Source organism: Stylophora pistillata, chromosome 2, assembly GCF_964205215.1.
Source record: "Stylophora pistillata chromosome 2, jaStyPist1.2, whole genome shotgun sequence".
NCBI classification, from domain to species: Eukaryota; Metazoa; Cnidaria; class Anthozoa; order Scleractinia; family Pocilloporidae; genus Stylophora; species Stylophora pistillata.
Window position 1 is genome coordinate 1,129,906 of NC_142520.1, and position 17,771 is coordinate 1,147,676.

Here is a 17,771-nt window from a genome sequence, read left to right on the forward strand (position 1 = left end):
GTTTATGTGAGGCGATAGAAACATAGAGAGTCACTTAAGTTTTATGACTGCTTTGATTCAACTTTGAAAACGGAGGTAGATTTTCTTCTCGCCAGGGCAGGTAGCATTTCAATATTTTTCACGATTTCTTATTGATTCTGTGGAGGTTATGTAGTGTCTAAACAGTAAGATAACTCGAGAAGGTATCTAACGATGGTTACTGAAGGCCTTGGACATGTAGTTTTGCTTCAGTTTTTTTCCCGAGTTATACTTCCCACATTAATTAATAAAAGTATGAGAAAATTAGGTCGTTGACTGTGGTGACGACAGCAGATAAAGACATGCTTTTAGTTATTACAAGCATTTTCAAACGTGAGTCCCCCAAATAACGTTCAAGCATAATTCAACGTTCCCAAAAGAAATAATACTGAATATAAAGGAAGAGTGCCAATGTTTGTGGTAAAGACGCGTGCTCTTGCAATTGTGGCCCAGGACTTGTTGGTCTGCCTGTCACGTAATCCTTACGGAAGATATCGAGACCGGCAGAGGGCAGTTCACGGCAGCGACTACACAAACAATATCTGGCGCTGATGCACGGTAGGTACAAATTTATAAACAATACTCAAATCGAAGTGTAAATATTGCAAACATACTTATTTTACGGTTTGTATCCGTCCTCGGCCGTTTCGAAGTGGACGATGTTACATTTTGGCCTGTTGTTTCGAAAATAACCGCTAAAGTTTTAAATCTCAGTTAACCTGAGCAGCAGAAACGACAAATGTTGATCAAAGTTAACGTTTTATCCAGATTGGTAACGACAGTTCGCTCCCAAAGCGGCCTGTTCTCTTTTCTACGTGCGCATTGTTGATTTTTCATGATTTCAATATGGCGCTTTGAACGCTTGCGTCCCAATATAGCGTTGCTAAGCGGTATCCAGGCACGTGACCTAATCCTGCAAAAGGGCCTAAGTAACAAGGAATGGCGTTTTTTGACCTCCGAGTCACTTTTGTTTGGGGTCCTAACATTTCGTAGTTTGAGTAGCCCAAAAATTTTATTGGAGTTATTTGAAGAAGAAACCTTGTTCTTTCGCTGGATTAACTTGATATAACCCCATGCCATGTACCAAGGTGCGAATTTACACTCTCAATTTTGCCATTTTTTTGTCCGCCAACTGAGTGAAAGGGTCTATTCAAGACAACAATGTGTTGCAATGAGTTTATGCTCTTTGATTTACCATAACAAACAAGGAATCAATTCTGCAAATGATCTGGTGTCAATAATCAATATTGGAAATCAGTTGTATTCAAGTTTGTCTCAGTTAACCAGACAATCATTTTTAATGCAGACAGAATTATTCACTCTTTAAAATGTGTTCGAGACTGACTATGAACTTCAACACAGTGAAAGTTACACTGGCACTATTCATCAAGAAGCTGCAATGGAAGGATATCAGTACTGTACCTCCTTAGATAGAGCCTTTCAATCACTTATATCCAAACATTTCAACAATTTTACCTTGACAAAAGGATGCACTGCAGTTGCTATTTATTGTAAAGGCAATGTTGGCTTGAAAATATTCGATTCTCAAGCAAGGGATATTTATGGTAGAAGCCATTTTCAAGGTACATGTGTGCTGCTTGAAGTATCATCACTGAATAGCTTAGTACATTATTTTCAGAGTATACATAACGATATATTTGAGTTGAAAGGGGTTAAAATTGATAAAGTTCAAAATAGTGCCCATTTTCAGTCGTGCCTGTGAAACCAGAAAGTTCAATGTGAATTGTGTTGTGGCTGTCTATTCACTCTGTTACTTCGTAATAAAATCATGTAGATTTTGGAATTCAAACATCTTATCTAATTTTATTCAGTATGGCAAAAGATTATGAAAATTCATCTTTGAACAAGTATTTACTGTCAGATGATTTGCCAAAAACTGATGTTTGTGGAACTGAAGTAAGTTCAGATCTTAAAAGTAATTACAGTGAAGGAATATTGTCTGATTCAGTTGAGAACAAATCAATTCTCGAAAATCTTGTAAGAAATAATCCACAAGATTTTTGACGTGGTTTTCAGATTTTTGTATGACAAGTATTTTTAAACCTTCAAAAAGGTCAAATACGTGTATTCCCTCTTGCTATTTATAAAGAAAGTGAAGGTGCATGGAAGAAAATGATACACATACTAAAGTCAAACTAAGAAAATCATGAACACCAATGTATAGAATATTTGTTTCACCGCAACTCAATAATACAAAACATCTCTCAAGTTTCACCAATATCTTGCATTCTTTTGAAACAAGATCATTAAAAATAACTCAGGAATATGAGAATTCACGCTTTTCTTAGTTTACTAACAGCCAAATTCTTCTCAACTCGAATAACTTGGGTGCTGCCACGCTATGAATTCATCAAAAAATTTCAACCACGGCACTATCATATTTCACAACAACTTCAAACAAAAGCCCGAGTTCACGCAGCCATGCGTCTAGTTTTAGCCAAAGATAGACCAATTCTTGCCCATTGTTTAAATGACCGATTCTGATAATTTCACTAACTTTCACAAAACGTTTGAAAAATGTTTCATACTTTTACACACTTTAAACAGTGGGGAACAATTTCATTGATGAGCACATTTCGACTACCTTTTAGTTTCCTCAAAGTTAATTAAGTACTTCGGGTAGACATGAAAATCATTAAAAACAACAAAGATCGTCGGATCTTCCTCCCTATTTACTACCGAGTCGAAGAGGATTTCGGGTTTGCTGGGGTCTTTGGCGGGAGGTTTTTTCAGTCCTTTCTCGCCAACGGTGTACTTCCCAACCAACACTCTGGCTAAATACATGCAGCGTTCATCATTTGGGCCTGGTTGCGAGTATGAAAAAGAATAACGAGCATCTTTTGCAAAATAGACACCATCACCATACGCTGCACCTGTGAAAAAATACAAATTTGATATTACTCCTCAGGAAGTAAAACGACAGCAGTAAGTCACTTTGAATGACAATCACTAAACCTACTCTACGTACAAGTCATATGGCATGAAGGCAGATAACGTGGTAGATGGAGGGATATGGCTGGGAAGTTGTTCTGTGAATAGCTAGTGCAAGTTTGAAAAAGAAAGAAAAACAAAGATACCAAAACCCGCCTTATATTCTTTAAAATGCTTACGTACAACGACAAAACTGGCCAGAAGTCCACGAGAGGCATATACAGTAGGAGCCATACTTCATCCAAGTTATTTGGTACACCTCCCTTTTAAAGGACTGGTTATTGGTTAATCACAAGGATTTAAACTATTTACGGACTTCTGCACGTACCATGAACGCCACACAAACTTCTATTAAATCCCTGTACGTTGATCTCCTTCACACTGTCAGGCTTCGTTCCGTGAAACAGTTCCAGTTCGTTGTCGATGGTTCCATTCTTTTCATCCATGGCTTGTTTCCTTAACATGTACGAATTGAACATCGACGGATTTTGAATTCTCTCGATCTTTTTAATAACCACTTTTCCATTCATTAACCGAAGAAATTTCTCTCCAACCGCTTTATATTCTTGAGAGTCATTTGGGAGGCTGACCATGTGAAGGATCTCCTCTTTTCCACGGTCGTCCCGAGGTTGTGGATCCCATTCATCAGGAAGAGGAAGCACTGTTGATATAACAAAGTTACCTTACTAATTTCAGTAAAAATTTCACGCATAACAACTTGATGAATCTATAGCATTAGTTGAATTTGGGAAAAGATAAATCTATGATCAGCTAAGTTTGAAGATATGTCTTTAAAAAGTAACGCTCTTTCATTTCAAACAAGCCTCCTGGTGACAAACACTCAATCCTGTCTAAAAGACGAGAGATGAGATATCGACCGGTGACACAGCCCTTACCATCTTTACGAAGGACCATTTTGATGGCGCCAGTTCTCAGGAACGTGACCTCTTTGCTCCCGAAGTTGATCTCAGCCTTCCGGTCCTGATGTGTGAATAAGAGTGACGGTTTCTTCTCTTTATATGCTGATTCTATTTCATTATTGGCCATCTTCTCGAAAGCGGCAAGTTTTCCCCCTGGATTGACTAAGTACCATTGAACGGTTTTAGACATCTGCTCTGCACGTTCCTCTTTATGTTCTCTCTCCATCTGCTCTTGGATTACATCCGAAACTTCTGAGTTAACGTCCATTACATCTTTTGGAAGTCCTTCCAGTGTTAGCATGTTCGGCTCTGGTTGCTCTAGTCTTACGTCTCGAGCACGAGATTTACGTTTCAGCTCACGCATGCATCTTTTTGGCAGACGACCTATAATTTCGTGCCTGATGACGCGAGGGTTGCCACAGGCTTTTTCTACACCGTCTTTCAAGGCTGTCAAAATTGCATCAAATGACTCTGACCGTGCATGGATGACGATCTTCTTGCGCCGTTTTCTTGTTAACACATCGATAGACGCTCCTGAACCCATTTCGTAGTAGCCTTGATCATCGTCTTCATCGTCAGGGTGGGGAAAGTCATCAGTTTCGCCCTGGATCGCTTCCAACTCGGCCACGAATGCTGCAGTGACAGAATTGTCAAAAACTACAACTCTAATCTCCCGAATTGAACGGTCTGGTCGTACCATAAGTGCACGGATTGCCCCGAAGACCAATTCTGCTGATTCGTCCGCAGTTTGACCTAATCCTCCACTGCCAACTGCCGGAATAGATACGGATTTCAAGCCCATGGAGTCCACCTTTTCCAGTGCTTTCTCTACGCATGTCTGAAGGTTCTTCTTGGTTACAGGTCCCACAACCATATGTGCGATGCACTCTGCAGACAGACGCCCAGCAGATGTGATCACAACGGACCCAGCTGGGTGCTTTGGGGCTTTCGTCTTCAATTCTTTTTCGACAGTGCTCCCACTTGCCTTTATGATGGCTCCGCTCAAATTTCCAAATTTCATGTTAAGATCTTTAGTAACAATATTACAAATGGCATCTGTTCTTTGCTCGGTGATGTCTCCTTTCATGACCTTTAAAACCACATCTTCAACGCATACCTCTTTAGATTTAAATTCAGGCAGGGCAGGTGTTGGCTTGTTCTGACGAGCTTTTGGTTTTCGAATTTTCAGTCTGGGCTTTTGGTTTCCCTTGAAATCTCTAAATTTCTCTGTGAATGTTTCAATCCCCCTTTCATCCTCGCCATATACAACAAACTTAAATTCTTCCAGGGGTGAGTCTGGATTTGAGCGGCTGTAATCAACTGCTGCCTGGATCAAAATCTGGACCGCAGTGTCACAAGGGAAACCCAAGTTACCAGTTCCCACAAGCGGCATACTTATTGAACATGCACCAAGTTCTGAAGCTTTGTCAAAGCACTTCCGAAAAAGCTCTTGAAGAAGCTGTCAAACAATACCAAAAACAGCGTAATTAAAATAGCTTTCCCCTAAAACTAATTAACTACGTCGCTGTTCCTAAAAGTATGCAGGACTTTTGTCCCACCCAAACCCAATATATGGCCTCGACAACAAACTGGCCTGAAATAAGTAGCTCCAATGCTCAAAGGGATGGAGAATCTACTTGCATCTTCACTACCGAAAAACACTGTTTAAACTCAACGCTTTTTACAATTATCTTCAGTGGTAGACTCTTGATCAGCTTGGCTGTTAAGAAAATCCCGGAGCTGTATATTGTAACTAATAATATTCATTAGTCAATTTTGCTAAGGTATGAAAATGGTTATGGCAACAGGAATTTTGAGACATTTTCCTATGTCATTTCAAAATCAAGGACGATTCTAAACAAACATTTTTCCACACACAAAATGACATAAAAGTGATAACTCACCCGGTAAAATATTTTGAGTTTTCAAAAAAATTAAAGTTAGCCGACCATAATCTTAGTCTGACCTGTTCCTGTTTAGGATCTCCTTTCCATGGGCAGCAAACACAATGGATCACATGACGACAGTGTAAGTTTCCTGGGCCAGTGTGAACGATGTCACCTTCATCAAATTGCTTTCCGAAAGTCTTTTTTCTTAACTGCTCTTGTAAATCTGGGCCAGCAGCTTTACTGATGGCATTTGCAATGGCACCAATGGCAAGATTAAATTTTGACCCGACGGAACAAACTAAAATATCAGCCTACAAAAAAGTGAAAGTTATACGGAGTATTAGAGAAATGAAATTCAAAAACTAACAGAGGAAAAAAAATACCAAACATGAACAAAAGGTTGTTAAGAAAATGAATAAGTAAGGGCAAGAGATTTTTCTCTCAGTAAGGGAAACATTGTGCCTGTCTGTACCGTAAGGCACAAACCTCTACCAATTATAAGACCTGGAACAAACCTGCTCATCTGCGATATTTCCTATTTTCCACGTGACATTTTTCCCCTCTGCAGTAGAGAACGTTTCTACACCTTCAAAATTCTCTTCGATTCCAGTTTCATCGCTAGATGGTTCTTCGCTTTCACTATCATCATCATCACCTTCGTGTTCCTCTGCTTCGTCCATTATTCTGATGATACATTTCTTCTCCATTTCGATGGTTTCTGTTAACCGTCTTCCCTCTTCCTGGGTCAGGAAAGTTTTCATACCAGGTAATGAAACTGTTAAACTTTTTTCTCTGATGTTCTCCAGCAGAATGTATATCCTCTCTTCAGCTTCTTTCACGCCCTCTTCATTCCCAGAATATTTTATTCTCTCTCCCCTTTCATCTACGGCTATTTGGACACCAAAATGGTGAAGTTCATCTGTGATTTTCTTCAGCTCCTCTTGGTAATAGTTCTTGAAGAATTTTCGATGAATTTGCGAAGTAAGCCTCGTTTCACCTTCCGTCGCTTTCTTTTCATTAAGAAAGTCTCTCATTCTCTTTACGGCTTCCATGACGTCTTTCTTGAACCCAAACACAGCTATGCAAGCCAGTTCACGTTTGTGGCGGATCGTAAGGCGTTTCACCAACTTCTTACATAGGTCGTCCCAGTTCTTTGAAGAGATCAGGTCGTTATCCGTAATGCGGAACTCAACATCATGGTTACTTACTAGTACCTCTTTCGCCTTGATTTTTCCTTGCTGGGTCTCGTGGGGTGTTCTCCCAAGAAAAATGACTTTCTTACTTCTGTCATCAACGTTAAAAGCGCATCCGTCTGGCAATTCTTCATTCATCTTCCTTCGTCCAACCTTCGTTTTTAGTATCTCTATAATTTCCGGGGGAACAGCTATTGCATTTTGGTCAATTTCGTCTTGACGCCTTCGGAGATAAGGTACGACGGATGCCATGGATCCCTTAGGTGTTTTAATTTCAAGGTTTTTGTTACTCGGATTGATCCTAACTTGAATGTCTTGGTGAACTTCCTTCTTCAAAATGTCCTCAATCCGAGCATTTTGGAAGAGAAGCAGCTTCTCGCTTGCTATATCAGTAAGCGTCCTCCTCTCCAGCTTTTTCTCGTCTTCTTGCTGCCGAATGACCATTAGTCGACCTCCAAGTTTTTCCTCAAAATCTGACATGTTTGATTTTTGACAAATTAACTTAACGGTACGCGAGTCTTTCAACAGCTTAACATGCGCTGTGAATTTTGGCAAAAATCCTTCTAACTGTGGTAATTGATCGGTTACTGCTTCCCAAATCTCTTCATCTACCGGTAATTCTTTTGCGGTGCAACTATCAATGAATGAATCGACTATCTCAGAACAGCGACTTTTCCATGCTTTCTCATCAAATTCGTTGTCAGTTTTCTTCCCACTGCATTCATATTTGATCAGCACGTACATTTCTCCGTTCTTCCACCGTAAGCCAGCGTGTTCACTTGAGTGAAGACGCTCTCTCAGTCTGGGCTCTTGGTTGGACTTTAACAAAAATTCCATGATGTCTTTGTCCACGAGCTTGTAAAACTTGGGCTGGCTGTCTCCTTCCACTTCACCTGAGGTTCCACGTGTTGATCTTGACGGTTCGTCAACAGGTGTGAGTGTTCCCATAAAACGGTAAAAGGCCTCCACATGAAAAGGTTTATCATCGAGAAAGTGATCGTCCTTGATAGACTGCAAAACACCTGTAGAAAAAGGAAATGATGAGGGAATGGTCATATTAACAAGGAGGCTTGGAGGAGAGATAAACGTAGTCATGTTGTGTGGCTTTTCTCCCCAAGCCTAAAACTTGCAACTGCTAAATTGATTGATTTGTGCGATAGCATACTTTCAAGTCCCTTTCCCCATAATTTTCTGGTGATAAAATTTTCATTCTATTAGGGTGCATGGAGTATACTTCTACCTGACATCTTGTTCACTGTATACCTTTTTTTTCAACTGAGCTATATATGTCCAAGTTAATCTATGTTTCAAAGTTTTTCCTTCAACACCAGGCAGAACCTTGGACCACATGATTTTTAGTCTTACTGAAAATCTTAAGCTTCCACCCAATTTTAGAAATCTAACCTTACCACCTTATAGATCCAATATAAAGTCGTTGAATAGGTATTTGATATAATTTGATATATCAACAAAGTTGAAATGGTAAATTGGCCACCGGAACGATTACAAAAGCTGACGTTTCGAGCGTTAGCCCTTAGTCGGAGCGAATAGAGGAATTGTGGGTTGTGTGTGCTTTTAAAGGCAGAAAATGGAGCTACGTTATTGGTGGGAACATGGCAACGAGAAAAACATGAATAAATTAGTGGAATGAAAAGCGTTCGTTGATCCCTGTGGGATTTAGACTGCCGGTTTGAAAGATGAGCTTTTGTTCAAGATTTTTACGGCTTTCCGTGCCACCTAAGTGCAAGGAAAGACCGCAGATTGCTATATGTTCCTCTAAAGAATTATTAGGTAAATTAAAATGTCTAGCGACTGGTTTCGATGTGTCCTTGTCATTCCTTTCCACGTCTCGAAGGTGTTCTCGGAATCGGTCACCTAGTCTTCTGCCTGTTTCGCCGATGTATATCTTTTTGCAATAAGTGCAAGTTATGCAGTAGATTACATTGGCGGAGGTGCATGTGAAGTGATCGGTGATCTTAATGGATCGTTTAGGTCCCGATATTTTATCAGTGTTGTAACTGAAAGGACACGTTTTGCATCGTGCACGAGCGCATTTAAAAGTGCCTGGTTGGTAATTAGTCTGAAAAGAACTTCTGACCAAAAAATTGCCTATGTTTTTGTCGCGTTTGAATGAAATGAGCGGAGGCTACGAAAAGATAGTGCTTGTCCCTGGATTGTTTTGAAGTAATTTAAAGTTTTTAAGAATGATGGATTTAACTGAGTGGTTGTGAGGGTGAAACGTGAGAGTGAATGGAATGCGGTCGGAATCTTCCTTATGCGACGTTTGTAGTGCTGAATGTCGATCAATAAGTTCAGCGCGGTGGTAACCCGCTTGAACGACGGAAACAGGGTAACCACGTTTATCGAAGAACTGGTATTTGAAATGTTGGGCCGCCTCGACCCTAACCCTCACCCCTACGAGGAAACACATCAGATGAAACTGTTATATTTATAGAGTAACTCACTCTTTTTGTGTTTGAAGTAAACGATAGCTCTCTTTTCCTTCACTTTTTCGTCCCATGGATTGCTGAATTTAATATCTTCTATTTCACCCCAACCATCAAAGTAGCTTGCTACTTCATCCTGAGTAGTTTGTTCAGAAAATCCACTCGCGAATATGCTCTTGCACTCAGGGGCTCTTTCAATAACCACCTGCACACCTTCAAGGGGCCTATTTTTCGCCGCTTCGAGAATGTCTGCAAAACCTGAAACCAACAGATGATTCATTTTGTAATAAATACTTTATTCAAGTTCAAAATCGATCAACTATTTCTTCACAGCTGATACAAACCAGCGATCAGCGAGTTTTTTTTTTTTTTTTCTAAGCTCCGAGGAAAAATACCAGTTATGGGTAAAATGTCCGTTCATATCAAATGTTAAATCATCGAATAATGAGAAAAGAGCACAATTACTGTTCGCTTAATATCGTTAACTATCAAATAAGAAATTTTTATTCCACTTCTATTAAATAATTTATTATTTTGACTTCAGTTTGCGCAATAAATCCTCCGGCATCATTTCGTATGGGGTACGCGAAAGACGAAAACATCAAAAAAAAAAATCGACACGCTTTAAAATTCGTTTCTAAAAGAAGAATCAAAAATCAAAGCCTAGATCGTCTAATGCAACTACTTTGATGCTCCTTATTTTTTTTATTTTTATAAACTGTGGCATATTTTGCGCGTTCTCATTATCTTTTTTTTAGGTAAAATGACAGTGGTTGAATAATAAGGTGCATCATACTGTTTAGCAAATTGTGTTACCTCTTGTGATTACCTATAATCTTGGGAGTGTCTAACGTCACAATGGCTTTTCCATTTGGTTTAAACCACTCGACATACTTCACATCATAACTGCTTATTCTTTCAATATAATTCTTCACAGCGTCTGGTGTTGTTTTGTAGTGTAAACCCAATACGTACAATTTGTTCCACTCATACTTGATGTTAGGCTGTTTGAATCCTTGGGAAGCTGCATCTGGACGCTGACGTGGCTCTAGCTCAGCCCCACTTCGGGGTCCATGTCCCCCTGGCAGAGATGGAAAATTACCTTCCAGACAATACTCTTGGAACACATCAAGCTACCATACTCGTGGAAAGTTTAAAAGATCAACCTAAGCGCTTTTAATCCTTTGAATCATCATACCAAAGCTTAAAGATCTGTTTTTGACTATAAGTCCTACTTTAATTTGAGAGAAAAATTCCTATTTGCAACTTAATTTGCAAATTTTCTACGGCAGACTGATTTTATCTATGACTAACTTTTTACTACAAGGAAGATCTTCCTCCGAAAGTACAGGTGTTGAAGGGCATTTTAACACTAGAATTGGAATCTTTAGTTTGTAACCAACCCTAAACTGGCGTAACATGTGTTTCGTTCGAGAATATTACACTGATTTCTGGTTTTCTGGTTTTCCCTCTCCGAAAAAAATTAATATTCCAAAGTCGATTCGACCTTGATACAGTGCCAACTAATGGAAATGCCATTCTAGGAGTACAATTAATCTATTCCTTTCTGTTTTGTCATTTATTCTCTAAACATTCACTTTATTTGATGTCACTTATCTACCTCCTCTTTGTTGTGGTCCTCCTCGTGTGCTGTCAAAGCCTCGTCCTCGCCATTGTCCTCTTCCTCTTCCTTTATCCCCTTTCTTCCAACGACCATCGTCACAATATTCTCTGGCCGCTCCTTCGCGCACTTTCTTTTGCGAAGAATGCGTACCCCTAGCAGCGGGTTTCCCTCGAGGCGTCCCACGAGCTGTTTCATTACCTCGACCCCTTCCCCGTTCCGTTTTTGCTGGAATAAAGTGATTAATCGTTTCAGTCACACCTGATTTTTAGTTTACACGTGTCTTTCGAAGCAACATCCCTGGACAGGTTGAAAATAAATCAGCTTTTTTACAAAACAGCCAGCATTTCATTTGAACTAATTGAATTAAACAGGAAGTTTACAAGTCAACAAGAGCTGGTTAAGAATTGGTCCTGTATAAGTTCATATATTCAGCATTCAGGTTTCCAGTTGAACGAGGGCAAATGTAAGGAGCAACGCATCTCGTTTTCAAGATCCCCACCTGACTTTGACGTAATTGTGGTCAATAGTAAGGAGTTAGAGTGCGTTCATAAAGCTAAGATGTTAGGCGTCACCTTCTCAGTTGATCTTAAATGGAACGCGCATGTAGATGAGATAGTAAAGAAAGTCAACAAGCGGCTTTCCTTCCTACGCCAATTAAAGCGCGCCCAGGTTAAGTCTAAGGAGCTCGTTTTATTCTATCTTACAAGTATTAGATCTGTTATGGAAAACGCATGCGCGCTCTTTCACAGCTGCCTACCTCAATATCTATCAGTTGATTTAGAAAGATGCCAGAAGCGCGCATTATGTATAATTTTCCCTAATAAAGAATATGACGAGGCGCTAGCGTGCACTGGGCTTATCTAGCTGCACGAGCGGCACGAGAATATTGCCAACAAGCTCTTTTCTAACGTTCTTGTACCAGGTCACAAGCTGCATAAGCTCCTGCCGCCCAGGAATGTATCTAGAGTAGACTTTAGGAAAAAGCGCGCTTTCAATTTACCTGTGGTCTGTACGAACAGGTGCCGTGATAGTTTTATCTTTCATCATTCACGCGCGCTTTGTATAAGCTGACCTTATTGTATGTTACCTAATTTTTAATCTTTTAAAAGTACGTTACCATTTTTAATATATTTCTTAATATTGTAAATGAATGCGTAATTCAACCTTTGGTTGCAATGTTTTTCAAATAAATAAACTATCTATAAACTATCTAAAACTATCTATCTCTAACTATCTATGTATAAAACTACAATGGTGAGAGAAAAGAGAGCTAATGTATGGTTTTAAGGTAATGTACTCAATCAAATTTAAAACTGTGAAAACTATTAGTACACTCTAAACATTTTTAACGGGGTTGTTCTTACCAGCACCCTTTCGAGATCTGGAATGCCGGCCTCGAGGTGGAAGTTCATGCCAGCTTTCTGTTTCAGCTCTCCATCTCACTGGATCCCTCTGGTGACGATCCTTTTCAGATACACGTGTGCTTTCATCAGTGATTTCTTGGACCTTTTCATGAGGACGCGTGTTTTTGTTGTCTAAATGATATCAGTGAAAATCATGTTTAGTTAATAATTGTCACATTATTTTGAGGAAATGAGATGATCTTAAAGATTCTGCTAATCATGTAATGAATTGAAAATTAAAGGAAGACAGCTTGTTCTCGATAACAATGACCATCAAGACAAACAAATTTTGAAACAATTTGACTAAGAAAATGTTTAATTTCAGAAAACTGAACGTACCTGAATGCTGTAGGAAATACTCTTGACATTTTTTGTACTCATTTTCCAGAATAGTTACCGTGAGCTTTACATCCCGAAGACCAAGTTCAATTAAAAGTTCCTGTGTAGCAAGGTACTTTTGAGCCATTTCGTTCAGATAACCTGTGCGATAGTCGTTCCACAGTCCGTCAAGTATTTCCAAGGAGATGCATTCCACTGTGATTATCAAACTCCCAAGCTTTGTCTCCACTATCAAAGCTCGACGAACCTCCTTTAAATACCGCACAAATCCATTCAGTTCTTCTGGTTTAGATGGGTCAATTGTGTTTAAGTATTTCATGGCAGCGAGATTTAAAACCTCTTGAGTTGTAGGAGAGGGGCTCCCGGCGACAGGGGTTCCTGCTCCTTCTTCCTGCGAGGTTGCTGTTATCTCAGAGACTCCCGCTTGTGGGTCAGGTATGTCGCAGTCAATACGCAGTGGAAGATGAGCTGATGAGAAATACTGAATAGTTCTATCATAAGATCACAAGGTAAAGTATGAAAGACGCTTTAATACCCAACTTTCATTATGCTAGAAATCTGATTATACATCTAAACATTCGCTCTGACGAAGGGCTAACGCTCGAAACGTCACCTTCGATGGCCAATTTACAATTTCAACTTAGCAGATATAACCAAATTACCTTGTCACCCCCACCGACGCAGCACCACAGTTTCTTTAGAAACTTTCACCCTTTATACATCTAAACTGCCTGCTAATTATCTAAACCAACTGCCATTTACTCGCTAATTGCCCAATAATACCAACTGGTTAACGAAATGTGCTATATTCTACGATAAATACAACTAGAAGGTGGATTCGTGCCATCAACGCGTTGCAATGAATTTCGAGGGGTAACCACGCCATGAGCATGATAACGTTTCAGCTCTTCTAAATCGATGGTGCTTTTTGAGCTTTCATAAAGCATTCCGTTACGAGATTTGACAAAAGAGGAAAAGTTTCGGACAAAGTTTCCCAAATTAACTCCTTCTGTGTTTTTTCCATTTCTGGAATGTTTTCTTGAATATAAGGCAAACGTTGATTTCTTTCTGCTGTAAAATAAAAAAGAAACGAAGTCAATTTCAACTGACCTCCTTCTTGTCGTGGGTTTTCAGTTAAGACACTAAGCTTACGATCCATACTCTGATGCAGCTTTCCCAGTTGATTCATCTGGTCTTTCATTTCCTGGGTTGTGTTCTCTAGTTTCTCTATGGATTTCTTAACTTCCATATCGTTTCTATACCAGCTCTGCAGTTCTTCCACATTTCGTTCATCTTCTTCTGTGAGGGGGTCTGTCAAAAAGTTAGCAATCGCCCTCTGCCATTCCGTTTCTTTCTCAGGACTAACGTTTCTTGCAATCCTCACAAGGGCCTCACTTATCTCGTTCCACAAATATAAAAACTGAGTATCATCTGATATCTCCATGTTCTGCGTTACGTGACCATAGATAGAGTTCCGGTAGTATTTAATTCTCGCTAAATCTGCCTCTAAAGTGTGATCTGCACTTTCTGGTAGTTCATCCCAACCTGTCACAGGAGGAGTCGGCACGAATATGTTTCTGAGTATTCTGAAAAGCAGGGTAACATCAAAGTCTTCTGACTTGCCGTAAACCCCTGGGGAAGGGTACAGGCAGTCCCACAGTGGTTTGGCGAGCTTTGCTGCTTTAAGTTGATTTACTATCCTCGGATCTTTCAGCAACTTGGGAAGATCATTTGGAGGACAAAACTTGTCAAAAATTTCCCTCAGGAGCGCAGTTCCTCCTGTTATTAGCAGACGAACCAAACGTTGGAAATTTGCTTTGCCAACACTCGAACGAAGTAAGGCGGTGGCCATTTTATTTATCTAGAGGCAGCTGACCAAAATTACATGTTCCCTTATGTAAAATAACAAACAGATAAGCAAACAGTTTCAAATGTGGTTCAAGTTACACCATGGTTGCACTTAGTATTTCATGTTCGTTTTCTGGATGCAGGTCTCGCCGAGGTCAGTAAAATGCTTGTGCTAAAATATGGAAAATCACAACAAACATAGAAAAACTTGATACATACATACGTTGATATCCTAGAATAATTGAGAATAATTGCTATATTTATTAACACACGTGTTATTTTACCAAACGAAAGAAATCTGAGTTGGTGACTGGTTGAAATAAAGAACTAACTTACGTGGGAATGAATGCAGGAGTAAGTGACCGGATGAAAGAATGAAAAACAGAATGAATGAATGACTGAACGAATGAATGAATGAATGAATGAGTTCATCCGTGAGGGAAAGAATAAGTATACCAACACATAAATAAAAGAACAAATGAATGAATAAAAAATGTAACCTGCTTTTAATTCAAAATAAACTTTTAAACTGGCAAACAGATAAAATGTTTATGCGTCGATGTTTTAAAATGTGTTGCGTGACGGGATGTGCGCCTGAAGCTTATGTAAATCGTCCAAATGAGTTGACCACGCGTGATTTCGGCTTTGAAAAATTTGCATATGTAGCACGGTTAAGTGCAAACATTTCAAATTACAATTAGAAACGGTAAAGTGAACAGGAGCTATCCTTTAATTCAGTCACAGAGTTTTGTCCCTTGTGTACTATATTTCAGCTTACGCGCAGGCACCGTAAATATTCCAGAAGTATAATTCAATTGAAATTCACCTCAGTCTAATTCATCAGTAGATAACATTGAACTGAGCCTATGCAACAGATATTTTATATACCTAGTATCTATCCTAAAACAGTACTGCTTTGTAAAAGTCAAGGGACCAATAAAAGTGACGAACTTGTTGGTGATGCCACAAAGATTATATCAAGGTTTAAAACTTGAAATTACCGCGAAACGCTGAAACCAATATTAGGTGCGGCACAGTTGTCGACAAACGAAAGGCGGCCGCGCTGGTTAAATTATGGACTAGTGGATATCTTTTCTTCGGTAAGATCAGGCTTTTACATTTCATTATATGGGCTAGAACTAGTTCAAAGTATTGTCATGGTCTACTTTTCAAAACATGTTTAACATGGTAGCAAAAAACATTTCATACACATCGAAGTTTTCAGTCTTCAGCCTTCAGTCCTCAGAAAGGATCAAGATATTCCCTTTGATTCGATCATTTGCTTTTCGATCTAAAGGTTCTTAAAACCTAGTACTGAAAAAAAAATTCATTAAATTATGCTTTCGCTTAGTGGCAGTGTTAAAATTCAGATCTACTTCGATGCGAGATGCAACAAGCTGATTCCGTGAAAAATAAGATGTTTTCGAGCAAGTACAAAAGCATCAAACCCAGATATAGATCGTAAACATTCTCCCGATGATACCAGAAGATCATTTTATGAATAGAGGAGTCTCTAGAGGCAAAATAAAATCCGTCTCAAGTGAATTAGAGACCAAAATTCTAGGAAAACTAGTATATCACTCATTTGAAATAACCCTGCAAATCTGTTAAATTATCAACATTTATAATTACAATTTTAACGCGCTTACCTTGATGTAGTGCTTATTACTCCCTCCTAATACGGCTTTTTAATCAGAAACAACTGAAAAAGCGGAATATGTTCTAGTAGAGAGCTCTGGGAAAACCAAAAGCAGCGATCTTCAGGCATTCACCGTGAGTTGAAAGCATGGCTTCTTCCATCTTAACACTTCCGCCTTTCTTCCCAGAATTGGCATCAAAACGAGGCTTACTTTCACTATGTAACGTAACGTCGGAGAGCTCACTGTGACAAGTATCGTCACCTCAATCAACTAACTTGGAAATGCAACCGTTACTTACCTCTTCGAGTTTTAGGGATTGCTGCCTAGGATTTAATGGGAAAGGTGCACTGATTGTTTTCTTTATGTGAGTTCAGGTAAGATTCTAAAATTGTGGACTGGAGCACAAACCGTTCGTAAGTTAAGGGAGACAGGAAATTTATTTACTAAGAGTTTGCGTGGACGTTTAAAAAGTGGAGAAAGAAAATTGGCGTTAGCTAGAGAGACACCTTTGAATAATTTAATTTCTTTTTCCGGTTGTTGAAATTCAAAGGAAAAAATATAAACAAAAAGGAACACAAGTTACTGTCATCAAATGCTGCATGACAATCTCAGAGCACGAGCGGTTACATTTCCTAACTGTCATCTGAGGTCCCTTACGAGATTACTTCCGAATGATCAATCATCGTATTCATATTTACGCTCATCCTGCATTTATCCCCGTCGAAATAAGCAAAAACCAAACCGATGCCTACGTTCCTACCACACTGAATCCTTAAAGTTAATATTTTAGCTTTTCTGCTAGTTGATGGACGCATCCCCCACGTGGTCTTGTGTAGTGCTGAGTGAGTTAGGCCCAGTTCAGACGCCGATCTTTTCATGAGCCGAACCTAATTCCTTGAATTAAGTACATGAAAAGATCGGCGTCTGAATCAATTTGGAACGGCTATTTCAATTTGGAACGGCTCACCCGTTCTTCCCGCCTGGCTTGGCCGAGAATTTCGCCTTTAGAACGCCTTTAGAACGGCTTTAATTCAGACGCCGCACTTTTCATTTGCCGATGCTAATGCATAAATTGTTTTAATGTATTTTGCAAGCAGTTTGACTGGTTTTACTGGAACTAAATTCGGAACGGCCAAAAAGAACGGCGTTTGAATCAGCAGACGTACTTTCTTTAATTTGGGTCGGTCCAAATTCGAATTGAGTTCGGCTCATGAAAAGTTCGGCGTCTGAACCGGGCCTTATTGTAAGAAGTGCAGAGATCTTTCTATTTTTCTTTCTTATCAATGTTGAGCAAGCTACTATTGACCCTTGCTCACCATAGAGTCTCCAGTAGCTCAGTGGTTAGAGCATCCGACTAGATCTCGGAGGGTCGTGGGTTCAAGTCCCATCTGGGGCTCGGATTTTTTCTATTACATTAAAAATTGTTTCATCTTTACATGCTCACTTTGGAGGTTGGTTGGCTGCATCTTGATATGCCTTAATGTGACAGCGTGATGCT

The 17,771-nt window shown here is 39.5% G+C and overlaps 1 protein-coding gene and 1 non-coding gene across 4 annotated transcripts in view; one reads left to right on the forward strand and one right to left on the reverse strand.

The window, feature by feature from the left end:
• Window positions 1–1,488: 1,488 nt before the first annotated feature.
• LOC111341435 (uncharacterized) overlaps window positions 1,489–17,771 on the reverse strand; it is a 50,746-nt gene continuing 34,463 nt past the window's right edge. For 2 of the 3 annotated variants that reach the window (XM_088751329.1, XM_088751327.1), the window contains 10 exons: window positions 12,786–13,253; window positions 12,408–12,578; window positions 11,041–11,268; window positions 10,249–10,500; window positions 9,438–9,677; window positions 6,295–7,994; window positions 5,857–6,090; window positions 3,867–5,349; window positions 3,299–3,631; window positions 1,489–2,912 (listed from right to left, as the gene is read on the reverse strand). In XM_088751329.1, the coding sequence (XP_088607455.1) occupies window positions 2,620–2,912; window positions 3,299–3,631; window positions 3,867–5,349; window positions 5,857–6,090; window positions 6,295–7,994; window positions 9,438–9,677; window positions 10,249–10,500; window positions 11,041–11,268; window positions 12,408–12,578; window positions 12,786–13,253 (5,402 nt within the window). In that variant the 3' untranslated portion in view covers window positions 1,489–2,619. Of the gene's footprint in view, window positions 2,913–3,298; window positions 3,632–3,866; window positions 5,350–5,856; window positions 6,091–6,294; window positions 7,995–9,437; window positions 9,678–10,248; window positions 10,501–11,040; window positions 11,269–12,407; window positions 12,579–12,785; window positions 13,254–13,895; window positions 14,678–16,282; window positions 17,548–17,771 lie in introns of those variants that run through there. The other variant, XM_088751328.1, reaches the window with a different exon arrangement.
• Window positions 17,596–17,669, forward strand: Trnas-aga (transfer RNA serine (anticodon AGA)). Its single transcript has one exon. It is a non-coding gene; the product is annotated as a tRNA-Ser (tRNA).